The sequence below is a fragment of the Coregonus clupeaformis genome, chromosome 11, assembly GCF_020615455.1.
Source record: "Coregonus clupeaformis isolate EN_2021a chromosome 11, ASM2061545v1, whole genome shotgun sequence".
Lineage (NCBI taxonomy): Eukaryota > Metazoa > Chordata > Actinopteri > Salmoniformes > Salmonidae > Coregonus > Coregonus clupeaformis.
Window position 1 is genome coordinate 16948985 of NC_059202.1, and position 15758 is coordinate 16964742.

General features: G+C 41.2%; 1 protein-coding gene across 1 annotated transcript; it reads left to right on the plus strand.

The window, feature by feature from the left end:
* The first annotated feature begins 13091 nt into the window (after positions 1 to 13091).
* LOC121577459 (arpin) lies at positions 13092 to 15147 on the plus strand. Its single transcript, XM_041891211.2, is given in 5 exon segments — positions 13092 to 13183; positions 13680 to 13741; positions 13963 to 14097; positions 14342 to 14548; positions 14987 to 15147. Coding segments are annotated over 5 exon segments (657 nt in total).
* Positions 15148 to 15758: the final 611 nt, after the last annotated feature.

Here is a 15758-nt window from a genome sequence, read left to right on the forward strand (position 1 = left end):
AACCAAAACTCAAAACGAGTCAAAAGAGCTTGGAATACGAGCGATTACGCACACAGGCGTAAAATCAAACAAAATAACAATAACGCACAAACACGTGCGAGAACCTCTCCAACACAGAGGAGAGAACGAAGCACAGACAAACACGACAGCAAGTGCAATCACACACAACACATGACAAACACAACGAGAACTTATAGGACAATAATGAACGCTAAACAATAACAGGTGTACAACATCAAGACAAAACCAAACGAACATCGAAACATACAACGGTGGCAGCTAGTACTCTGGAGACGACGACCGCCGAAGCCTGCCCGAGCAAGGAAGAGAGGCAGCCTCGGCCGAAACCGTGACAGTACCCCCCCCCCTTGACGCGCGGCTCCAGCCGTGCGCCGACCCCCGGCCTCGGGGACGACCAGGAGGACGCGGAGCAGGGCGCGTCGGGTGACTACGGTGGAATTCTGTCAGGAGAGACGGGTCCAAAATGTCTCTCCTCGGCACCCAGCACCGTTCCTCCGGGCCGTACCCTACTCAAATATTTACTTTTGTGAGATACTGTATATACTGAGATCATGTGGCACTTAGATTGCACAAAGGTGGACTTTATTTAACTAATTATGTGACTTCTGAAGGTAATTGGTTGCACCAGATCTTATTTAGGGGCTTCATAGCAAAGGGGGTGAATACATATGCACGCACCACATTTCTGTTCTTTATTTTTTAGAATTTTTTGAAGGTAATTGGTTGCACAAGATCTTATCAAGTTATCAAGTAATTTTTTTATTTCACTTCACCAATTCCATTACATGAAATCCAAATAAAAATCCACTTAAATTACAGGTTGTAATGCAACAAAATAGGAAAAACGCCAAGGGGATGAATACTTTTGCAAAGCACTGTAGATCACAAGGCCTGGAGTTCAACCTCTGAAAGCATATTGTTATCCCTGGAGTCAAACACCTATCTGTTAGGCCTACTGCTGATAGGTAGCTCTCTCTGCTCTCTCCCTCCCCTCTGTCTGTCCTTGATTGCAGGAGTGAAGTCTGGTGTGCGGGAGTCAGGGTTCCAGCTGCAGCTCATTCACCATATCACCTCAGCCTTTAAGACCCGGTCAAACTTACCACTCATCGTCAGATCATAGTCAAGACGACCATATATTTGGAACCTGACTCCTGCCACCGCTTCACTCCTGCCACCACCATCCTGCTCTCCATTACCGGACCTCTCTTTTGGACTCACCACGGACACTAGGACATTACGGTACCACACCTGCCCTGATCTGGATCTGTTACCCTCCCTGTACCTGGACTTGCTCTTCCCATATATTTGGAAACCTGGACTTTGTACATTGTAAATAAACCTGTTAAAACTTCTCTGGCTTGGTGTACTTGTCTGCATTTGGGTTCTTATCCAGTTAAATCATAACACTATCAAGGAGAGCGTTGGTTTATACCCTCAAATGGCTCCAAGTTATCTTTTAAATTATATGAGTTTCTGGTTACACTCACTCCAAATAAAACATCATGCTGCTGTAGGCTAGATTTGAGCATCTATCTAAAGTGGTAACCATCCAATGTTTGTGACAGATCTATCACCTGCCAAATGTAACCCCTGCACATAAAACCCCTGCTTCCCTCTATCAGGTGGAGGTGACACATGACAATGTGGGCAGACTCCAGCTGTTCGGGGATGATGATCCACCTTGTACTCTGCCGGCTCAGCACATGTCTGCAGCTGAAACTCATTGTTGATACCCTACAGAGAAACTTTCAGAGCCGCTGTGTTTGGTTGATGTTATATAGGCTACAGTATTGTGTTACATAAAATGTAATATGTTTTCACAGTGGTGGCCCTGAACTTGCATGGAAAGTGGTGGTCTTTAAATTATGTTTTGAAGACATCCAGCAAATCCAGATCTGGTCATGTGATGGTACGTTATTTTCATTTGCACTTACAGTGGGGAAAAAAAGTATTTAGTCAGCCACCAATTTTGCAAGTTCTCCCATTTAAAAAGATGAGAGAGGCCTGTAATTTTCATCATAGGTACACGTCAACTATGACAGACAAAATTAGGGGAAAAAATCCAGAAAATCACATTGTAGGATTTTTAATGATTTTATTTGCAAATTATGGTGGAAAATAAGTATTTGGTCAATAACAAAAGTTTCTCAATACTTTGTTATATGCCCTTTGTTGGCAATGACACAGGTCAAACGTTTTCTGTAAGTCTTCACAAGGTTTTCACACACTGTTGCTGGTATTTTGGCCCATTCCTCCATGCAGATCAGTGATGTTTTGGGGCTGTCGCTGGGCAACACGGACTTTCAACTCCCTCCAAAGATTTTCTATGGGGTTGAGATCTGGAGACTGGCTAGGCCACTCCAGGACCTTGAAATGCTTCTTACGAAGCCACTCCTTCGTTGCCCGGGCGGTGTGTTTGGGATCATTGTCATGCTGAAAGACCCAGCCACATTTCATCTTCAATGCCCTTGCTGATGGAAGGAGGTTTTCACTCAAAATCTCACGATACATGGCCCCATTCATTCTTTCCTTTACACGGATCAGTCGTCCTGGTCCCTTTGCAGAAAAAACAGCCCCAAAGCATGATGTTTCCACCCCCATGCTTCACAGTAGGTATGGTGTTCTTTGGATGCAACTCAGCATTCTTTGTCCTCCAAACACGACGAGTTGAGTTTTTACCAAAAAGGTATATTTTGGTTTCATCTGACCATATGACATTCTCCCAATCCTCTTCTGGATCATCCAAATGCACTCTAGCAAACTTCAGACGGGCCTGGACATGTACTGGCTTAAGCAGGGGGACACGTCTGGCACTGCAGGATTTGAGTCCCTGGCGGCATAGTGTGTTACTGATGGTAGGCTTTGTTACTTTGGTCCCAGCTCTCTGCAGGTCATTCACTAGGTCCCCCCGTGTGGTTCTGGGATTTTTGCTCACCGTTCTTGTGATCATTTTGACCCCACGGGGTGAGATCTTGCGTGGAGCTCCAGATCGAGGGAGATTATCAGTGGTCTTGTATGTCTTCCATTTCCTAATAATTGCTCCCACAGTTGATTTCTTCAAACCAAGCTGCTTACCTATTGCAGATTCAGTCTTCCCAGCCTGGTGCAGGTCTACAATTTTGTTTCTGGTGTCCTTTGACAGCTCTTTGGTCTTGGCCATAGTGGAGTTTGGAGTGTGACTGTTTGAGGTTGTGGACAGGTGTCTTTTATACTGATAACAAGTTCAAACAGGTGCCATTAATACAGGTAACAAGTGGAGGACAGAGGAGCCTCTTAAAGAAGAAGTTACAGGTCTGTGAGAGCCAGAAATCTTGCTTGTTTGTAGATGACCAAATACTTATTTTCCACCATAATTTGCAAATAAATTCATTAAAAATCCAACAATGTGATTTTCTGGAGAAAAAAAATCTCAATTTGTCTGTTATAGTTGACGTGTACCTATGATGAAAATTACAGGCCTCTCTCATCTTTTTAAGTGGGAGAACTTGCACAATTGGTGGTTGACTAAATACTTTTTTCCCCACTGTATGTCCTCCATGGTAAGTAATTGGCAATAGCATCACTAAATATAGGACTATACCATGACTTCACATTACCTTCATGTTTAGATGGGATAGGTGCACATACATTAAATATAATACAGTAAATGCTATGTTTTTACATGGTTATTACATCTACAGTGTTTATTATTACATGTAATAACATGCAAAGACCCCTCCATACCCTTTGAAAATCAAAACCATTAACTTATGCTCATGTTTACACAAAAGGCTCTGTCTTGTACATGTTGAATTTGGGTGAGTCAGAATTAGGGGAACATGTCACATTCAAGTCAATAATTTAAAAAGCTAAACAGTGTAGGGAGGAATGTATTTTTCTCTTGCATATTTTTTTGATCATTTGGTCAAAGCAACAAAATGTATAATTGGCTCTTTCAGGAAGTCTGTGTGATGGATGCAGTAGTCAAAGCTATCAGCTTCCTGTTCTTGGCACTGTGTTTGTGAAGACTCATTGGAGGAGAAGAGGTCTGGCACTGCAGATCCTGACAGACTTATACATCCTTCCCCAACGAGGAAGTGATAGGAATCAGCTGTACCATATCCCCAAGCATGATTAAAGGTGGGTCAGTATTAGAAATTCAAAGTTCAATTATGTAAATGCTGGTTGTACCATGGAAAGATCGCTGAATTTATATTAGGACACAGTCAGGCAGTGACGTGTATTCATGGATGCCAAGGGGAGCCAGGCTTACCCAAATATTTGACCAATAAATACATTAAAATATACAATAATTTCTCTTTGGTCTGTGTCTGTGTTCTCTTAATTTATTTGTCCATTTGCAAGTGGCTGAATCTCACCGGAGAATTCATCTATCTGAGCAAGGGAAACGGCGCCCCTCGGTCTCAGTAGGCTATGTGTAGCCCATGTATCTGATGCTGTCTGGACCAAAAGAGTATAACATGTTGCCACAGTAGCATTTAATTGAGTGATGCCAGCAAGCATTTGACCTCCCTTGATAACGTGAGAGAAAAAAGAATAAACTCACACAATGCTCTTGCTAGTCTCACTTCTCTTTATTAAGCTTTACGTATCGGCCTAAAGGCCTTCGTCAGAGCTTTTATGAGTGTTTTTAATTTTCACCCTTATGTAGGCATTGTAGCCTCCCGTGCAGCAAAACTCCCCACAAGGGAGGCCAGTTTGGATTTGGCTTCAGACCATTCAAATCACTTCCTTTGCAAAATGTCATTTTCAGAAAAACGTGTCTGTTTCTGGTCTGCTAGTGTTTTCTAAACCATGGATGGAGATGGGGATTTGGACTTCTGGTTTTGACTTAATTCTTTGTACTATACATGAATATGTTGTGCCACTGGCCTGAGACGATTAAACCTAAATATGTAGCCTAGATGTAGCCTAGTAGGCTCACATAAACTAGTTAGCTAGTTAACTTAGCTGGTTCATTGCTGCCCATGCGAGGAAGTCAGGCTAGAAAGCACTTTAGCTAGGTAGCTTATGACAACAAAAACTAAAAGTGTACTGCATGACAGAGCCATAGACCATTTTGCCAACATGAAAGAGAGGAGGATGGCATTGGCTTTAAACTAGTCTACAAGTACCATGTCTACAAGTAGGGTGAGTCAACATTTTTTGTTTTACTTGCGCACACACAAACACACACACACAGAAATCAGTGCCATGGACAGCCACATGATATTTAGCAACATTGATTGGACTAACTTGTTTTTGGTATCTTTAAGTTTATTTTCAGTATATTAAACTAAGCATATATAGCCTTGTTGAATTGAGGATGTTTAAGTTGAAATGGTGCTGGAATAGCGGAGGCAGTGCTCCTGTTGGCTTTGTGCTGACTTGCGGTAACTCTGTGGTTCGAAATCAGTAGTTATTTAGTAAACTGTCGAAAATACTAACTTGCTTGACTGTTATATAACTATTTGAATGTAATATTTGCTTTGTGGACTTCACTGGACAGATGTTGCTTTCCGGTTTTGTGATGAAACAAATGTGTAGTTGAATTTATTCTGCCACTGTGTGTCTTTTTGTTGTCACGGCCTTATTGTATATCACGGTGGCGTATGAACGAATGGGTTATAGAGTAAATAATAATAATATGCCATTTAGCAGACGCTTTTATCCAAAGTGACTTACAGTCATGTGTGCATACATTTTTACATATGGGTGGTCCCAGGGATCGAACCCACTACCCTGGCGTTACAAGTGCCATGCTCTACCAATTGAGCTACAGAGGACCAACACAATTATCACAATATACAGTTGAAGTCGGAAGTTTACATACACCTTAGCCAAATACATTTAAACTCAGTTTTTCACAATTCCTGACAAAATACCCTGTCTTAGGTCAGTTAGGATCACCACTTTATTTTAAGAATGTGAAATGTCAGAATAATAGTAGAGATAATTATTTATTTCAGCTTTTATTTCTTTCATCACATTCCCAGTGGGTCAGAAGTTTACATACACTCAATTAGTATTTGGTAGCATTGCCTTTAAATTTTGCCTTTAAACATTGCCTTTAAACTTGGGTCAAACGTTTCGGGTAGCCTTCCACAAGCTTCCCACAATAAGTTGGGTGAATTTTGGCCCATTCCTCCTGACAGAGCTGGTGTAACTGAATCAGGTTTGTAGGCCTCCTACGCTTTTTCAGTTCTGCCCACACATTTTCTATAGGATTGAGGTCAGGGCTTTGTGATGGCCATTGCAATACCTTGACTTTGTTGTCCTTAAGCCATTTTGCCACAACTTTGGAAGTATGCTTGGGGTCATTGTCCATTTGGAAGTCCCATTTGCGATCAATCTTTAACTTCCTGACTGTTTCCTCCAGCATCTTCACAAGGTCCTTTGCTGTTGTTCTGGGATTGATTTGCACTTTTCACACCAAAGTACGTTCATCTCTAGGAGACAGAACGCGTCTCCTTCCTGACTGGTATGACGGCTGCGTGGTCCCATGGTGTTTATACTTGCGTACTTTTGTTTGTACAGATGAACGTGGTACCTTCAGGCATTTGGAAATTGCTCCCAAGGATGAACCAGACTTGTGGAGGTCTACAATTTTGTTTCTGAGGTCTTGGCTGATTTCTTTTGATTTTCCCATGATGTCAAGCAAAGAGGCACTGAGTTTGAAGGTAGGCCTTGAAATACATCCACAGGTACACCTCCAATTGACTCAAATTATGTCAATTAGCCTATCAGAATCTTCTAAAGCCATGACATCATTTTCTGGAATTTTCCAAGCTGTTTAAAGGCACAGTCAACTTAGTGTATGTAAACTTCTGACCCACTGGAATTGTGATACAGTGAATTATAAGTGAAATAATCTGTCTGTAAACAATTGTTGGAAAAATTAATTGTGTCATGCACAAAGTAGATATCCTAACCGACTTGCCAAAACTATAGTTTGTTAACAAGACATTTGTGGAGTGGTTGAAAAATGAGTTTTAATGACTCCAAACTAAGTGTACGTAAACTTCCAACTTCAACTGCTACTGCAGTCAGGTAAGTTTAATTGCTGCCAGCCATGCTATCACTTGGTTGGACGCACAACAATTTATGGTGTGTTATGAAGGTCTGTTTACCTAGTCCCAAACAGAGATATCTAGGAGCCAGGAGAGGGTGGGTAGTGTTCACACTAGCTGTACTTTATCTTACAGGATATGACTTACTGAATCATATGGTATGTAGCCTAATGGATCTTTAGACGTAGACCCACACATTTAGATGACACTACATTTGAAATAATGCTAGCCTGCTTGTCCTCTTCAAAAATGTTGAAGCAACACTTTCAGATAAAATGTAACCATGTTACACACAGTATACTGTAAGTATGGACTCAAAAATTTTAACAAGGTAAGGAGGTTTTCAAAATGAGCAATTTGCTTAAGGAATTCTCAATGAACATGTACATATTACCTCAATTACCTCGACTAACCTGTTCCCCTGCACATTGACTCGGTACCGGTAACCCCTGTATATAGCCTCGTTATTGTTGTTTTATTGTGTTTTTATTTTAGTTTTTACTTTAGTTTATTTAGCAAGTATTTTCTTACAACTCTTATTTGCTTAACTCTGCATTGTTGGTTAAGGGCTTGTAAGTAAGCATTTCACGGTAAGGTCTACACCTGTTGTATTTGGCGCATGTGACAAATAACACTTGATTTGATTTACAGTAAATGCTTTATGGACAATTCAGGACAAATTCAGGACAACATCAAAGTTACCCCATTCAACCCACAGTGATATTGTATTCAACCCACTGGGCACACACTGGTTGAAACAACATTGTTTCCAAGTAATTTCAATGAAATTACGTTGAGCCAATGTGGAATAGATGTTGAAATGACTTCTTTTCCCAGTGGGAAGTCTCAATTCCAGTAAACTGTCCATTGTATGTCTCCTACTCCTTCTCTCCAGTGTGCAGGAAGTACCTGTTGCTGCACCAGAAACAAAGGGATCGGCTCTATGAGGTGGAGACTCCTGGGGGCTGGGGCCAGAGACGGAACATATGGCTGAACCTACAGCTCAACCGCAGCACAAACAGAGGCCATCTCTAGGTCTGAATCAGGGTGTACCAAGGCAAACATTGTGTGTTAATGGGAGACAGACAGACATCACTGTAAACATAACATGGTCTGTGAATTGTAAGACAAGAAAGCACACCTTGAAAGCATTCCACTTGTAAATAGGATTATGTTTGATTATATGATGTTAGGATTTTATAGCTTTTTTATTTCCATGTTAGTTTCATTCATTTTCAGTGTGAAGTATCTTTGTAAAGTGGGGTTGTCTTTGTAGGCTCAAGTGAGAAGCAATGTCCAACAACAGTGAAGAAGGAGAAGAGAAACTATAAAATGTGAGAAAGAAATCTAACTTTTACCTGGACATACAATGTGTTTTGGTCTCAACCTCAAGTGACTTTTGGGGTCCATCACAACAAATGTAGCAACCACTGGATCTTGTAATTAAGACCATTTAGAAAATATGAGTAGGCTAAATCAGATTTCATATATTTGATTACACATTAATTTCCCTAATCCATGTATACATAGGCTTCTTTCCCTCCTACATCTTATGAGGAATGTGTATTTATGACTGTACTATCTGCCTCTTGCCTAACCCTTCCCTCAAGCAGTCCCCTGATTATAGGTTTGCTGATGGGTTGGCTGCCGCCAGCGAAGCAGCATCTTGTGATCACCACAGGAGTAAAAGAGAGAAGCCACCAAGACAAGGCTGATGGGAGTGCTAATTCCAAACGGGCTAGGACATTAGATTAAACCTCAGCGCACAGATGGATCATGGTCCTCAGAAGACTTCATGTCATGGGTTTGATACAGTATGTCATTTGTAGCAGGATATAGAAGGTAATTTGTGTCAGTTGTGATTTTGAGCAACTGTAAGGTGCTGACTAAGGCTAGAAATAATGGATGTTCAAAACTTAGTTTCTAATTTTGTGACATGAATTGCAAACAATATATCAGTTTTATATTCTGCTTAATAAATGTATAACATCATCACTGGGGTTACATGGGTGTACAGTTGAAGTCGGAAGTTTACATACACTTAGTTTGGAGTCATTAAAACTTGTTTTTCAACCACTCCACACATTTCTTGTTAACAAACTATAGTTTGGCAAGTCGGTTAGGACATCTACTTTGTGCATGACACAAGTAATTTTTCCAACAATTGTTTACAGACAGATTATTTCACTTATAATTCACTGTATCACAATTCCAGTGGGTCAGAAGTTTACATACACTAAGTTGATTGTGCCTTTAAACAGCTTGGAAAATTCCAGAAAATGATGTCATGGCTTTAGAAGCTTCTGATAGGCTAATTGACATAATTTGAGTCAATTGGAGGTGTACCTGTGGATGTATTTCAAGGCCTACCTTCAAACTCAGTGCCTCTTTGCTTGACATCAAGGGAAAATCAAAAGAAATCAGCCAAGACCTCAGACCTCAGGCTGCTCAGCAAGGATGAAGCCACTGCTCCAAAACCGCCATAAAAAAGCCAGACTACGGTTTGCAACTACACATGGGGACAAAGATCGTACTTTTTTGAGAAATGTCCTCTGGTCTGATTAAACAAAAATAGAACTGTTTGGCCATAATGACCATCGTTATGTTTGGAGGAAAAAAGGGGGCAGCTTGCAAGCCGAAGAACACCATCCCAACCGTGAAGCACGGGGTGGCAGCATCATGCTGTGGGGGTGCTTTGCTGAGTATAGATCACCACTGGGTACCCCACTGTGATTGTGGATGCTTTGTCATATGCATACTGTACAGCTGTCAATCCCTGGTAACATGGTGGATGCCCTTATGTTACTGAATCTAATTTAGAGCTATAGAATGCTATTGGCTGCTTTCTTCTCCTGCACAGGTTTCTTGCATCAACACTGCTGTTGCAAATCCCTGACAGAGGTTTGCTACATACAGTAAGAAAGGTTTTGTTTAGTCTGGAGTCCCTAATGCTGGGGCGGCAGCATCATGCTGTGGGGGTGCTTTGCTGCAGGAGGGACTGGTGCACTTCACAAAATAGATGGCATCATGTGGAAGGAAAATTATGTGGATATATTGAAGCAACATCTCAAGACATCAGTCAGGAAGTTAAAGCTTGGTCGCAAATGGGTCTTCCAAATGGACAATGACCCCAAGCATTCTTCCAAAGTTGTGGCAAAATGGCTTAAGGACAACAAAGTCAAGGTATTGGAGTGGCCATCACAAAGCCCTGACCTCAATCCTATAGAAAATGTGTGGGCAGAACTGAAAAAGCGTGTGCGAGCAAAGAGGCCTACAAACCTGACTCAGTTACACCAGCTCTGTCAGGAAGAATGGGCCAAAATTCACCCAACTTATTGTGGGAAGCTTGTGGAAGGCTACCCGAAACGTTTGACCCAAGTTAAACAATTTAAAGGCAATGCTACCAAATACTAATTGAGTGTATGTAAACTTCTGGCCCACTGGGAATGTGATGAAAGAAATAAAAGCTGAAAGAAATAATTCTCTCTACTATTATTCTGACATTTCACATTCTTAAAATAAAGTGGTGATCCTAACTGACTAAAACAGGGAATTTCTACTAGGATTAAATGTCAGGAATTGTAAATAACTGAGTTTAAATGTATTTGGCTAAGGTGTATGCAAACATCCGACTTCAACTGTATGTTGCTATGTGTTTACTGCTATGTATTCATTCTGTCCTCCCACCTTATGACTGTAATTGGATGTAAAAGTATGTGGCTTGGCAGGGCAACCTTAAAGGCCCAGTGTAGTCAAAACGTGGTTTTCCTGTGTTTTATACATACACTACATGGCCAAAGATATATGGACACCTGCTCGTCAAACATCTCATTCCAAAATCATGGGCATTAATATGAAGTGGTCCCCCCTTTGCTGCTATAACAGCCTCCACTCTTCTGGGAAGGCTTTCCACTAAATGTTGAAACATTGCTATGGGGACTTGCTTCCATTCAGCCACAAGAGCATTAGTGAAGTCGGGCACTGATGTTGGGCGATCAGGCCCGCAGTCGGCATTCCAATTCATCCCAAAGGTGTTCGATGGGGTTGAGGTCAGGGCTCTGCAGGCCAGTCAAGTTTTTCCATACTGATCTCGACAAACCATTTCTGTATGGACCTCGCTTTCTGCCAGGGGGCATTGTCATGCTAAAACAGGAAAGGGCCTTCCCCAAACTGTTGCCACAAAATCATCTAGAATGTCATTGTATGCTGTAGCGTTAAGATTTCCCATCACTGGAACTAAGGGGCCTAGCCCGATCCATGAAAAACAGCCCCAGACCATTATTCCTCCTCCACCAAACGTTACAGTTGGCACTATGCATTCGGTCAGGTAGCGTTCTCCTGGCATCCGCCAAACCCAGATTCGTCCGTTGGACTGCCAGATGGTGAAGTGTGGTTCATCACTCCAGAGAAGGCGTTTCCACTGCTCCAGAGTCCAATGGCGGCGAGCTTTACACCACTCCAGCCGACGCTTGCCATTGTGCATGGTGATCTTAGGCTTGTGTGCGGCTGCTCGGCCATGGAGACCTATTTCATTACATTTACATTTTAGTCTTTTAGCAGACGCTTTTATCCAGAGCGACTTACAGTTAGTGAGTGCATACATCTTTTTTTTATAATCCATACTGGCCCCCGTGGGAATCGAACCCACAACCCTGGCGTTGCAAGCGCCATGCTCTACCAACTGAGCTACACGTGGCCCCCAACGAACAGTTCTTGTGATGATGTTGCTTCCAGCGGCAGTTTGGAACTCGTTAGTGAGTGTTGGAACCGAGGACAGACGATCTTTACGCGCTTCAGCACCATTTCGTGGCTGAGTCGTTGTTGCTCCTAGACGTTTCCACTTCACAGTAACAGCACTTACAGTTGACCAGGGCAGCTCTAGCAGGGCAGAAAATTGATGAACCGACTTGTTGGAAAGGTGGCATTCTATGATGGTGCCAGGTTGAAAGTCACTGAGCTCTACAGTATGGGCCATTCTACTGCCAATGTCTGTTTGTCTATGGAGATTGCATGGCGGTGTACTTGATTTTATACACCTGTCAGCAACGGGTGTGGCTGAAATAGCCGAATCCACTCATTTACATACTGTTGGTCATGTAGTGTATTTCCACACTATGAGGTTGGAATAACCCTGTGAAATTGTGAAAATTATGGTAATACCCTTTTAGTGTAAGAGCTGTTTGAAAAGATTGCCTGAAATTTCAGCCTGTTTTGGTGGGATGGAGTTTTGGCCTTCCTGGTGGCATCACCAGATGGTAAATTAGTTAATAGTGCCAAACCTCTCTGCCAATAACAGCTAGTTTTCAGTTTTCCCTTCCCCACTCAGACCACTCCTAGACAGTCCTAGCAAAATTCTTGCTTGAAAAATTGCTCTTTGCTAAAAAGCAATTTTTGTTTCTTTTTGACCATTTTAATTTAAAACAATCACAGTAAGGTACTTAATTGTTACCCAGAAATGATTTGATATTGAGATAAAAACATCTGCATGGACCTTTAATACATACACAGGAAAACATTTTCTAGAATAGGATACAAGAGAAAGAAAGAAAAATACACAGGGGGCACATGCAGAATGCTTAACTCAAAACAACTCTAGACCTACTGAGTAAGAAAACATTAATAGTGGAGAGTGCTAGACAAACAAGGAGAGGTAGTAGGCTGCTGACCATTCACATCATCATAGGCCAAGTTATGGGTCAGCCTATTCCATCAGAGCCAATCTATAACAAACAGTATAATTTAATTTCACTGTCAAACATTTCCACTCCTGCTTTTCTGATCTGATTGACATGTTTTACTAATCTGTAAGTCACTGCTGTTGGCGCAGACACCGACTGGCCAACAATTCCTGTGGCGTTTCAATTACATAATTTCGGGGCACACCGACTTTTTAAACAAAAGCGTATCAAAACGTTTTCCAACTTTTCCCGTTTGACGTAGAATCAGGAAGTCACGGGAGAGTTTTGCTTCGGTTTTTCGAGTATAAAAACAGTGTAAATGTTGCTTTATCAACGTTGAACAATGAGCCGAATGTATTACAATATATCCTTGCAGAATAAACCTGTTCATAATGAGAAGATTGGGCACGCGTAGTACCCATCCTAATTTCAGAGGTATACTGACGTGACGCGGATCAAAGTCAGGCAATGATGCTTGCTGCAGAGAATCAGAGACACAATGTAATTCTGCATAAAGATACAATGTAATACTGCATAGAGATCAACATCTAATAGTGTTCTATTAAATGCTCTAGATAGCGCTCTCTCACTCGCTCATACACACACACATAGCTATCTAGAGCATTTAATAGAACATTTAGATTTTTATCTTTATGCAGAATTACATTGTATCTCTGATTCTCTGCAGCCAGCATCATTGCCTGGCTTTGATCCGCGTCACGGCATTATACCTCTGAAATGATGATGGGGACTAGCGTGCCCAATCTTCTCATTATGAATAGGTTTACTCTTCAAGGATGTATTGTGATAAATTCGGCTCATTGTTCGAGGTAATTGAGAGAGATAGAGAGGAAACATGAACTCGCGCATTAACAGCCCTGCAAAATTGTATACAGTAGCCTACAATATTTTCCCCCCACTGTGGTCTAAGTGTCATATTAGAGGAAAAGTTGGTTGATGTCTCACGCCATGTTATTACTGATGTCAACAAAACATAAGGTAAACTGACATCATGGAATAACCTCAATTAAATATGATGAGTCTATGTTATTGTTATTAGGCTATATTATTGATTAAATTGTTCTACTCTGCTCTACAGTAGTCCTACTGTTCGCTATTTGTACTATGAAAGTATGACTGCATGAGGAACTAGGCCTACTTGGTTTTCTAGGACTCCTAATTTGTCAGATTGCAACATATTGTGATGATTTGGCAGGAACGTTTCTATGTCTTATACATCAAACCCAGTCAAATCCACCAGAGGAAATTTGATGCTACAGGAATGGAAATAGAACCAAACTTCAGTGATACCAAAAAGGTCAACACAGGTTATCTCTTGTCATCATTCAGTGAGTATTCTTATCCACTTCATACAATGATATATGAATAAGCCTACAGTCGGATGATTCACAGATTATTTTTGAAAGATATCTTGTTGGTACACTTTACGCTGAAACACCTATAAAGGACTCTCAGAATCATGTACAAACTTACATGAATACATTTGCCACAATACTATATTTTTTGTATTGTAAAACAACTCTAGTGGTGCTGTCTGAACTGGTGTGTTTGTTGGTTACTACCACCATGCAGAGGTGGAGGCTAAAGGAGAGACTGATTGCCTCACTGAGGTCCAGCTGGAAAACCTAGTGACTAAGGAGGATCTGGTGAATGTGACAGGGAAACACTGTCCCAGTGGGACCTACGCTTTCTGGCACCCATTGGGAGAGATGGACAAGACTGAACTAGAAACAGGCCAGGACATTCGACTGAAAACCAAAGGCGATGGCCCATTCATTTGTACGTTCGATGTTCCTTTGAAAAGTAGAGAACTCAGATTTTCACTTTAAAATCTATGTCAAACAAAAACCAATGATTGCAAAGTTAAACAAACCATATATGCACAAGGACATTTTTGAACAATTACCACTGAAAATATTCCAAAAACAAATTTACTTGAGCAACAGTGCAGATGCAAATTTTGGTAACAGAATGAGTTTGAACAGCATTCATTCTGTTACTTTGCATCTGCACTGTTCTTCAAGTAAATGTGTTTTTGTAAGATTTTCTGTGGAAATTGTTAAAAGTCGTCCTTGTGCATAGAGTTGTATGGTTTGTTTAACGTTGCAATCGTTTAGCATACATTTTGAAGTGAATCAGCATCACTCTGTCACTGTGGAATTTCCCAGCTCTAAGTTATAACAGCATTGTGTACTTAGTTGTCGTCTGCCCTTTCAGTTTCCTTGGCCAAAGTCGATGGAGGCACAGTGACCAAGTGCAATTTTGCAGGCGACGAAAAGGCAGGAGCATCGTGGAAAGACAAAATAATGGCCAACAAATCAGATGTCAGCAGTCAGCAGTGCAACGAAGTTGGAGGGCCAGGACGAGGGAGAAGATGAGGAGGAAGGAGTAAGGGGTGGGGGATTCCTGAGGCACAATTTATTTGCTTTCCACACATATTTAGTCCTTGTTTACTGTAACCACATAGGGAATCATTTAGGTAAGCAATGTAAGTTTATTTTTCCCTTTGTTATCTTTGGGAAAACATGTCAAATATGATCTACAGCACAAATATGATCTACAGCAGGGATGGGCAACTGACGGCCCATGGGGCCTTGGATCAATTCGTTTTTTTCAACTTACTGTTGTAAGTTAGAATAGTAGAATACACAAGGTGCAATTTCAAAATGTGGTTGTCCATCAGCAGTTTTTCTCTTATGTCAGTCACTGATAGTCAGTCAATTTACCCATGTAAGCTAACATTTTTTAGATTGCTAAGTTAGTTTAGTGGCCAGTTATCTAAACTTGTTATCATGGTCGAATTACTGGCCGGGGGTCCCCCATAGATTTTGTTAGTCAGTCTCACTCAGATATCATATTAAAAACTGCAAAAATACCTCTCCACCCTATGGCAAAATGTGTAGAATTACATAAAACTTGCTTTGAAACTGCAACATTTTCTCTACACCCTATTGCAAAATGTGTAGAATTGCACAAAATGTACTCAAAA